At 32.3% G+C, this 10413-nt stretch overlaps 1 protein-coding gene across 1 annotated transcript; it reads left to right on the top strand.

Annotated features, from left to right (window-relative positions):
* The first annotated feature begins 3264 nt into the window (after nt 1-3264).
* Nucleotides 3265-5477, top strand: LOC123204675 (iron-sulfur cluster assembly protein 1-like). The gene is made up of 3 exons (XM_044621457.1): nt 3265-3648; nt 4125-4179; nt 5073-5477. Exons 1-3 carry the CDS (start codon nt 3342-3344, stop codon nt 5230-5232), a joined length of 522 nt encoding a protein of 173 aa, XP_044477392.1. The 5' UTR covers nt 3265-3341; the 3' UTR covers nt 5233-5477.
* The last annotated feature ends 4936 nt before the right edge of the window (nt 5478-10413 follow it).

The following is a 10413-nucleotide window of genomic DNA, read 5'->3' as shown; positions in this document are numbered from 1 at the left end:
AGAATTGTGAATGAGACATAAAGCAACTTGATGAGCGACTTTTATACCGACTCTATTTTTCACTATGAATGGTTAATATAATAATGTTGACTTTTGTTCACTTGGCTCTTGACTTTGGTCATGTGGACTTGATGGGAGCGATCACTATACCAAGCATCTTGCTTGTTCCAAGCATAAATTAAGTATCAAACGAGCGGTACAATTTTAGTATCGGTCGTTCCTATCCAAATGGAATTGTTCTAAAATTCTATAAACGTGAACAACTTTATGAACAAGTGATGAACGATTTGACTATTGAGTGAATATTTGTCTTATACTAATCATTCATCCTTAACTACCAATTGTTCTTTAGTTGATTTCTGCAATTTTTTCATATTTTGTCCAATCTATAATGCTTTAACATATTTCATAGACTTGTTAGTAATTTTAATTTACATTTTTATCACCATTAAAACACCTAAAAGTCTAACACTTTGATTATCGGTAACCTAACATCCCCTAAAGTTACTTTTGCATTCTAATCTAGAAAAAAGTGTTCATTTTTTTTTGTAACACTCTAATTGTTTAGAAGTAATGATAACTGTAAAAATATGATTGGAAATAAATAAAAAAACAAGGGTAATTATGACTCAATCACATGTTGAAGCCCCTAAGAGTTAGCTTAAATGACAACAAAGGGATTTCATATATAAAAGGATATAACTTCAAATCCTCTCCTCATTGACATTTCAATATTAGACTTTTAACTTATTTGCTCAATGGTTGTAAGATCGGTCATTTAACACAAAATTTTATATAGTTGGTTCAACCCCAAAATAATAATTTAGCTCGAATAGGATTTCTCTCTATAAAAAAAAAAAAAAATCTCTATAATCCCTATATTTAAAACTATAATATTAATTTAACTCAAATTTGTTGTAACATTAATAAAAATCAACTCCTACTTTAAAATAGGAATAAATGACGTTGAAATGAATAAGAACAAACAAATGACATTGGAATAAAATTTAAGTTTTGAAATTCGATAATTAGGCTAGGAATGAGCATTCGAAGTTAAAGGAACGGAGGTTCTAAGGTTAATGGGCATTCCAAAATACTTTTAATCCTTGAATATGGTTCTTAAATATAACAACTTGAAAACGTTTGGAATTGGTTAATAGAACAAACTCATTCTTATATTCAGTCATATGAAATAAACGTTCTATTTATCAAATGATGGGTGGCATTATCATATATTATAAAGCAATTATTTAGTTAGGATGTCGTGATCTTATTTTTATTAATATCATGTTTGATCATCATATTTTACTTATTAATATTTAAGCATTGTCTTGGTAAATTAATATTATATATTTTTGTAAGGAGGTGAATAATTTGGAATATTATTTTAAATATTTGAGATATTTCATTAGACTTTCCAAGCCAAGTCAAATTTTAAAACTTTTTAAAACAGAAAATATAAAAATAAAGAAAGGAAAAATAAAAAGTATAAGGGGTAAAATAGAAAATAGATTGAATTAGAAAAAATATAAAAGATAAAAAAATCTATACAAAATAACTTTTTTACATAACAAAAATCATTAACAAAAATAAGTGACGAGTGAAATTTTAATTTTTTTAAAACTTTAGTAGGAAAAAGACAAATAGTTTCGGCCTTCTATTACAATCTTTGAGAGCCATCTTCCATTGCAATGCCCATGTACAATACAAGTTTAAGAACATGACATAGCCCAACCAAAGATTTTATTTTCGTAATCTTTTAAAAAATCTATTTTTATAATAATATTTTATTTTTGACAATTAATTGGTATTCAAAAAATCTATTTTTGACAAGAACAATACATATTTTTATAATAATATCTTATCCAAGCAAAATGTATTCAAAGGATGCAATCCTTGTCCTACATTTTAAATGAGAAATTCACACTTCCACATATGTCGCCAACGATCGGCTTAGGTTTTCATGTGCTTAATTTGGACCACTTACTTTATTTGGAAGTGTTAAATTAATGCAATCATTCAAATAATAAAATTATATGTGTTTATTTTTTTTATATAATTTAGATACATAAATAATATATCATCATGTTATTGAATGATTTTAAATTAAAAATAAAATAACATTCAATCATATAATGACAAATCATCTATTTATCGAATTTGTATATTAAAACTGTGTACATATACTATTGATCTTATTCGAACACGTGAATCCTCTAATTCTATTATAATAGTATCACCAAGTAACATGTTGGTGGGTTGTCCCACTAAAATATGGGACCTAAAAAACCAACCAAAAGTTTGAGTTGGGTTATCTAAAAAAACAATAGAAGACTGAAAACATGACATTGCCCATCACACCATGTTTGAGTTGTTTTTTTGGGTTGTTTACTTTGTCCATCAAAACATGACATTAAAGAGTTATTCTTCTTCTGCCAATACAATCTCTGTCCATTAAAATACCAGCAGAACCTCTTTCACTGAGTTGGCATCAATCACACCATGTTTCAAGCACTATTTTTCATTTCTCCTTCATCAGGCCCACCATCCAAAACTCAACATGAACAACTTCCTAATCATCAATCATTGCTACATACCAATTATTTATCAACCCACCAGTTCTTTGACAACCTTTCAATCAAAGACATCCATATCTTTTTCAAAATGTATTCAAAGGATGCAAACCTTGAGCGAGAAATAGTCCTTTGGCCTTTCTATTACAATCTTTGAGAGCCATATTCCATTGCAATGCCTAAGAACAGTACAAGACTTAAAAAAAAAAAAATCATTAGAACTTCCAATATGAAGAGTTGGATTCAAGTTTTTATTATATTTATGAAATTTTAATTTATTTATTACAGTAATTATAAATTCAATCATTATACTTTAAATTTATATATCCAATAAATATAAATAGGGTCTCCAGTTATCTAAAAAAACAATAGAAGGCTGAAAGCATGACATTGCCCATCCAATCCAATAAATATCTTTAGTGCATGTCAAGCTCAACTATGTATTATAAAGCCCACCTTAAGTGGCCTAGAATTTCAGATGGGTCCATTTGATTGAATCTGGGCTGTAAAACATTTACATGATCATCACAAACCAGGTGAACCGTAGAGAAAACACCGGAGGCAACCAAACCGACCTTATCCATTGAAATCGGAATCCGATTCCACACTTGTCATGTCACAGTGCCCACACTGCATCGAGAATCATCTCCACCCTCCACGTGTTTCATAACCCAACATTTTTTTGTTGTCGCTACACTGACCTAAATATAGACAACTAAATATTCGAGACTAGAACCTCCGGCAATCCGTCGCCCAAAGAAGAAAGAGATGCTGAGATTCGCTTCAAAGAGGCTGCTAGGCCTGGCGCCGGGCGAGGGTCAGTCGATGTCGCGACCGGTCCTGGCGGCGCTGCCAAGATTCTATCATGAGAACGTGATTGATCACTACAACAATCCGCGAAACGTCGGTTCGTTTGACAAGAACGATCCAACGGTAGGCACTGGCCTTGTAGGTGCGCCGGCTTGTGGCGATGTGATGAAGCTTCAGATTAAGGTCGATGACAAGACTGGGCAGATCGTCGACGCTTGTTTCAAGACCTTCGGTTGTGGCTCCGCAATTGCTTCGTCATCTGTTGGTATGTAATTTCAGGGTTTTGTTGTTTCAGCTGTCTAGTTTGGCCGTAAAGTGTTAGGAATTTCATTTATTTACTTTTAAATCCCGCCTTTGGTTATTCAATATAATCTTTGGAATTGTTTTTGGTTTTGGCTTCATGGTAATTCATATGTGCATTCTTTGTGATTCCATTATAATAGCTGGTTTATACATTATTCAAATATACGTATCTTATTTCTTTAGTGTTAACTTTTATGTAATTAAATGTTCTTTTGCTTAGTTTGATGATATTATGATTAGAGTAGCTCAGGTTTTGCTGATAAGATTTTTGGATGTTTTGAATTATATGTTTTTGGTTATTTAGTTATTTTCAGGTTGTGGTCTTTTTCATCGAGGCTGTTATAGAACTATATAGAACTATATATGCATATATCGTTAAGTTGAATGATTGTATTGCTTAATAATTTGCTTAACATTGCCGTGTTTGTCGTATTTCAGCTACTGAATGGGTGAAAGGGAAGCAAATGCAGGAGGTCTTGACCATTAAAAACACGTAAGCTCCATGTTTTTTTTCTCAAAGTTAAATAGGCTTGTTTTGTTATGTGGTTTAAATGATTTGCTTTTTCCAATAGTGTTTTGAGTTAGGCTTTGCTCTAGTTGATCAAGATGAGTATTGCCCCTTCAATTTTTTTAAACTTATAATGTGTCTAACTGCTGCCATGATAACTACTGGATAATTTATTTTTATTTGCCCTTCTTTGCTGATTGTATTCTGTATAGGTTTCATTATGCCATAGCCTCATATTGGGAAATCTAATACGGACATGGAAATGATTGTTGGATGTACTATTTATGTAGATTGATTGATTCTGCTCTTTAATTCCACATCAAAATTAATGAAATAATAGTTATTTTCTAATCTATGGACTTAGATTTATTTTTGGTTGCTCTGTGGATCATTTCTGATTGGGCAAGTTCTTGTTAGTGGCAGAAGGTCTTTGTTGTCCATGTCTGTGGTAATTAAGTTTGTAATCTGAAGGTTCCCATGTGGTTCTTATGATGTTGGAATATTTTTAGAGTTTACATTCATAGCTTACCTATAGTAAAAATCTATCTTGCTTTCTGGTTCTGAAAAATGGTGGAAGCAATGAGGAGAATACAAACAATGCGGACAACATATTTTGCATTTTTTTCCTGTCCAAGTTTCACTTCCTTGGTTTAAAATGGTATACCCATTTCTGGCATGAGAGAAAGTAGTGACCTCCTGGATGGTCCATTATAGCTCCCAGCTTTACCTCTGATAGAAATCTATATTGTTTAGAGGTTCTATATATGGCTGTTGATGTTGCTGCTTGTATGCTGACCTAATACTTTGTTGCTGCTGGAGAATTGGAAGGCACAGAAATTTGAAGTTTCTTATTTCCATACTTCTGATTTGTGCTGCAGGGAGATAGCAAAACATCTTTCTCTACCTCCAGTTAAGCTCCACTGCAGCATGCTGGCGGAAGATGCTATCAAGGCAGCAGTAAAAGATTATGAAGCTAAACACAGCAAATCAAGTGCCAGTCCAGAGGCAGCTCAGTTTGAGAAGGCTGCTGATGCTTAAATTATGTCTATGTTGACGAAAATATCCAGAACTAAATGTTAATTTTCTACTTATCTGGTGGCTGTAATCTGAAGGTTCCCATGTGGTTGTTATGATATCAGAATATTTTGGAACTCTTAATATGAACCATGCATAGAAAGGATGTTGCAGCTTGAGGGACAACACTCCTGAATGTTGTGGATGAATGGCGACGGATGTAAGGCTACTGGTTATTAGTTGGAACTTTATATGAATAAATGTTACACTAGAGCCCGTAAATCTGCACTTTGTGTATGGACCGTGTGGACTATGAATGAAATGAATAACGCTTTATCTCAAGCAAGAATGCAAAATTTTGATTTTCAAGTGATATGCTACAGTTTAATATAGGGCAATGATGTATAAATGTAATTGACAATATCACATTAATTGATGAATTTCATGATAGGAATTAAATTACACACTGGGGAAATATTGTAATATTCAATTGAAGTGTGTGGTCTTCGTTAGAGGCTACTTAGTGTATTACAGCCGTTAGATGTGTTGATAATGTTATGTGGGCTGTGTTATGAAATGATTTTGTAGGGCACAAGTGCTCTTGTTGATAGAGAATGGAAAAAACGGAAAAGGATTATTTCTCACCTAACTTTTAGGTCATTCTCAAACCTATACTCACGAGAGATGAAAAACCTCTATTCTCACCTATAAGTAAACTTCTGTTAATTTTTTCTGTTAAAGGAAGAGGTAAAATAATTATTTTATTGTTTATATTAAAAAGTTATAAAGTTTATTACTTTCCGCCCCCTCAGGTTTTAGAAACTAACATTTCACCTTTATTTAAAGTTTTTAAACTTTGAAAAGTAATATTTTCACCCCTAAACCTAGGGTTTTCACATTTTTTAAAACTCAGTCGCCACTTATATCTTTTAAAAATAATAGTTTCACCCCCTTTCTTTTACTTCATCTTCCGACGTCGTCTTCAGCCTCCTCCTTCTCCTGGTGCGACGACAATGGTGTGATGAAGAGATCTTTATCTCCTCGTCACACGGTGCGACAAAAAGACGAAGATCTTTTCATCGTCCTTTATCGCTCGTCGCGTCATTCAGACTCGACGATGAAGGACTATAAAGCATCATCTTTCATCTGTTCTTCCAGATTTGGATGACACTTCGTCATCCAGATCTGGGTGACGAAAGGTCGTCATTTGTAGTCGAAGATGGAAAATCAGTGGAATGCGTCGGTTGTCGATGGTGGCCAGAGAATGAAGCAAACCCTAGGTGAAATCTAAACTTTTCAAACTTTGAGAATAGGTTGAGGTGTTAGTTTTTAAAACCTGGAGAGGGGAAATAATGAAATTTTAAAGTTTTAAAGTTTATAGGTAAAATGACGATTTTACTTTTGTTCCTAATTGAAAATTTGGATAGCAGTTTAGTCATGGTTGAGAGTTTAGGTTTTTCATCTTCTGTGGGTGTGATTTTGAAATTAGGCTAAAAGTTAGGTGGGAAATAGTCCTTTTCCCCGAAAAAAATTATTATATGCTATTAATTATAATTTATTAATTATCAACAGTAATTATGTAGATCATATTCAAAAAATTTTATTAAAAATGCATAATATTTATAAAAATAAATATGGAAGGAGGGTATAAAGTCATGCATATGATCATTTCTACGTAAAAGTAAGTAATTTGTGAGTTAGAGTTCAAATTATGGAGACTTTTATAATTATATCAATATTGATCATTACTAAAAAATTGTTAAATGATGTGATGATAAAAAATTAGATATTTTAGCATGGTAGAAAGCAAGATTTTTAAAATCGGATCGGAGTAAAAACCGTTTTGGGTACTGGTTCTGATTGAATCGGTCAGACCGTTTGAATTAGTCAGTTTGACCAGAATTCTTAAACACAACTAAGATTATCATCCATAGGAGTAACCAACTTAGGATTCATAAGTTTGTCACTAATATCAGTGAGTTTTTGAAAGAATCGGCGGACTTGTCTCAGCTCTGTTGCTCTCAAAAGGCATATGATCTAAATGGCTTCCACCCCAAGACGCTGCAAAAATAGAATTAGATTCTCAAACTCTTCAACTGTAAATTGTATTGCCCAATCAATATATGTTTTCGCAAGACAGTTATGTAGGAGAAACAAGCGAAGTATCCCACGAATACCCTTGAGAATCACTGCACGCTCAGCTAATTCATTCTTATTAGTGTCACAATCAATCAAATCTTGCAGACTCTCATTTAAGCTCTACTCATCAAACAAATCATAATTGGAGAAACTAAAAGACTCTGATTCTATCTTAGAATTTTATCTACCCAATATTCAACATCTAAAGGCTTCCACTTACCATTCTCAATAAACGCAGTCAATTTAATAGGAATCTGAAACTCCAATTCCACCCTATCAAGATTCCTCCAATGAAACTCTCTAGAAGGCTTTCTATACAGCCCCAAATCTCCAAACTTCAGGCGACAATCACAACACTCCCAGCACATCCAAGTTTTATGTTTTTTGGCAAAATCAATGGCTTCCTTGTCTGTCAAATGAACATTTATTGATTTCCAGTGTCTTTGAAGCTCTTCCAAGACTCACTTTAAAGAAATCTCTTTTCTTCTCAGCATTTAATGTATGTGCAGGGTTTAATAAAAAAATATATATAAATTTTATGCTGGCCGATCTAAAATTGTGAACCAAACTAGACCGCGAACCGGCAATAAACCGCCGGTCTAACCGCGGTCCAGTCCAAAAATAAAAAAAAATGATTTTTTCTAATTATAAAACCCCTACAGTATCTGGTTCACAATCTAGCCGGTTGAACCGACATATTCAATCCAGTTTTTCAAACCTTGGTAGAAAGTAAATTATGAAAATTTTCTTGTGCTTATACTCATAGTCTGAGATCTACTAACCCCTATAGTACCTATTATAGTATTTAAATTTGTTTTTAGTATAGGAAGATACATGTTGGATGATAAGCGAGATCCAAGTTATAGTAACACATGGTCGAAGTGATCATGTACAAAAAGGATTGGGTGAAAGCTGACTTCAAATTACAAAATCGGATTGTAAAAGATATTTTTTAAAAATTCAAAAATTTGAATGTTGAGAATGAGTAGACAATGACATATATATCATACTTATATTTGTAATTGTGCATTATGTAAATGAATTGATTTATAATATGTTAGAATATTTTTCATCATGTAATCACGATATTCTTTCATCATAAATGAGAAACTATCAATAAAATATTTGAGATACTATTAGCGGTTTTAGTAATTAAAGAATGAATTTTATTAATTTTTTAATTAAAAAATAAGAAAATAGTTTTAATGAGCCTAATGCGACGCGACTTTATATATATATAATCGTAACATGAGCCAGTGTGACAAAGACTCATAATTGTATAAACTTTAGGTCTAACATGACCTGCAAGCCTAGGTATGAGTCGGTCTAAGGGCCTAATACCTAGGCTCATAACTCGATTCGAAAGGCTCATGGGTCGAGTTCAATATGCTATTGTGTTTGATTAGACCTTATTTTCTAATTTAAACTACCCTTTTAGTAATTAAAGAATGAATTTTATTAATTAAAAAATAAGATAATAGTTTTAATGAGCCTAATACGACGCGACTTTATATATATATAATCGTAACATGAGCTAGTGTGACAAAGACTCATAATTGTATAAACTTTAGGTCTAACATGACCTGCAAGCCTAGTGAATCGCACCAAAATTCATCTGATACAATTAGACACGTTAATTGAGTCAAGTCAAATAGAGACTCAATCCAAAACTTGAAAATAAGGTCTAATCAAACATAGTAGCATACTGAACTCGACCCATGAGCCTTTCGAATCGAGCTATGAGCCTTGGTATTAGGCCCTTATACCGGCTCGACCTATTATAATTGAAAATATTAAAAAATGAAAAAAACAATATATATAGCCTTTTGCAATTGTTTTTGCCGCAAGCAGAAGCCATACCCAATTTTTTTCTCCTATATAAACAACTCAAATCTTTTCTATTTTTCAATTTTATTTACAAATATCTAAATTTCAGTTCTTTCATTATATTCTCAATTTCATTTTCCCTCATCAACTCTCTTTTAGAAACTATCTGAATTTGTAAATAATAATTTTTTGTGTTAATAATTTTGTTTTAATTTTAATTTTAATTTTATCATTACAAAATATTACAAATTAATCAAGATCAAATAAATTCAATCAAATTGAATATTATTTATATAGATAATTGGTATGGTATTATGTTTGTAATTATACAATATATAAATTAATTCATTCTAATATGTTATAATAATTTTTTGTATTATATAACCATGATATTTTTCTATCAAAAGCAAAAAATTATAAATAAAATGTCCCATATTATCTTTAGTTTTAATAATTAAAAAATAATTTATATTTAAATTTTTAATTAATTTTTAAAAAAATTTATTTAAATAGACTGATTGATGAGCCTGGACCGACCTGATTAAGTCTCGATCCCATCTTATAAATGTAAGATCAGGCCTTGAGTACTAAAAATTCTATGAGCCGATCTGGTCTGTAGACTTATCACTATGTAGGCTTAAGACTCAATCCGACTTATGAACCCAATAAATTGAGCCAGAGTTAATCTGATCCGACCCGTAGACACCTCCGCATTAGACCACCTGCCATGTCAATCTTCGACCATCACACCACCATCTGAAATTATCAGTCAAAATGATTTCAGCGCGCCAAAACAATATAACCAAAAGATACACGCATGATCCATCCGTACTGTATTTGATATTCATCAAGAGGAGAAACGCTCACGCGCTAGTCACGCGACTATGGCTGCTTCGTTCAGACAATTGAAGCCATAGCTTTCACAAATTATTAATTTATGTAGAGAGTTGCAGCAGTGATAGAGGTTTAGTTTGTTTGCGAAGAGCACATTGATGGCTTGATGCCTCTGCCCAATCCCGGCGTTTTCCTTGTCTTAAACAAACCAATCATCAGCAAGCTTTTAAGGTTTGCATTTGTAACGCCGTTTCTGCTATTCGTTCTTTATTTTTTAATTATATTTATATTGATCATTTCAACTTGCTTTTCACCTCATGCCTTTGAATTCTCTCGTACTCATATCTGGATCCATTTCTTACTTCAGTTTGAATCACTGGACTCAACTTATTATCTTGAGCACTA

The sequence above is a fragment of the Mangifera indica genome, chromosome 20 (genome assembly GCF_011075055.1).
Source record: "Mangifera indica cultivar Alphonso chromosome 20, CATAS_Mindica_2.1, whole genome shotgun sequence".
Classification (NCBI taxonomy): Eukaryota; Viridiplantae; Streptophyta; class Magnoliopsida; order Sapindales; family Anacardiaceae; genus Mangifera; species Mangifera indica.
This window is presented reverse-complemented; position numbering and strand designations above follow the sequence as displayed.

What these genes read in the sequence shown, in the direction of transcription:
- LOC123204675 (XM_044621457.1), top strand. Translation starts at nt 3,342, where the DNA reads ATGCTGAGATTCGCTTCAAAGAGGCTGCTAGGCCTGGCGCCGGGCGAG. An exon ending in AATTGCTTCGTCATCTGTTG is followed by an intron (nt 3,649 to 4,124) that starts GTATGTAATTTC and finishes GTCGTATTTCAG; the next exon opens with CTACTGAATGGGTGAAAGGG. An exon ending in GTCTTGACCATTAAAAACAC is followed by an intron (nt 4,180 to 5,072) that starts GTAAGCTCCATG and finishes TTTGTGCTGCAG; the next exon opens with GGAGATAGCAAAACATCTTT.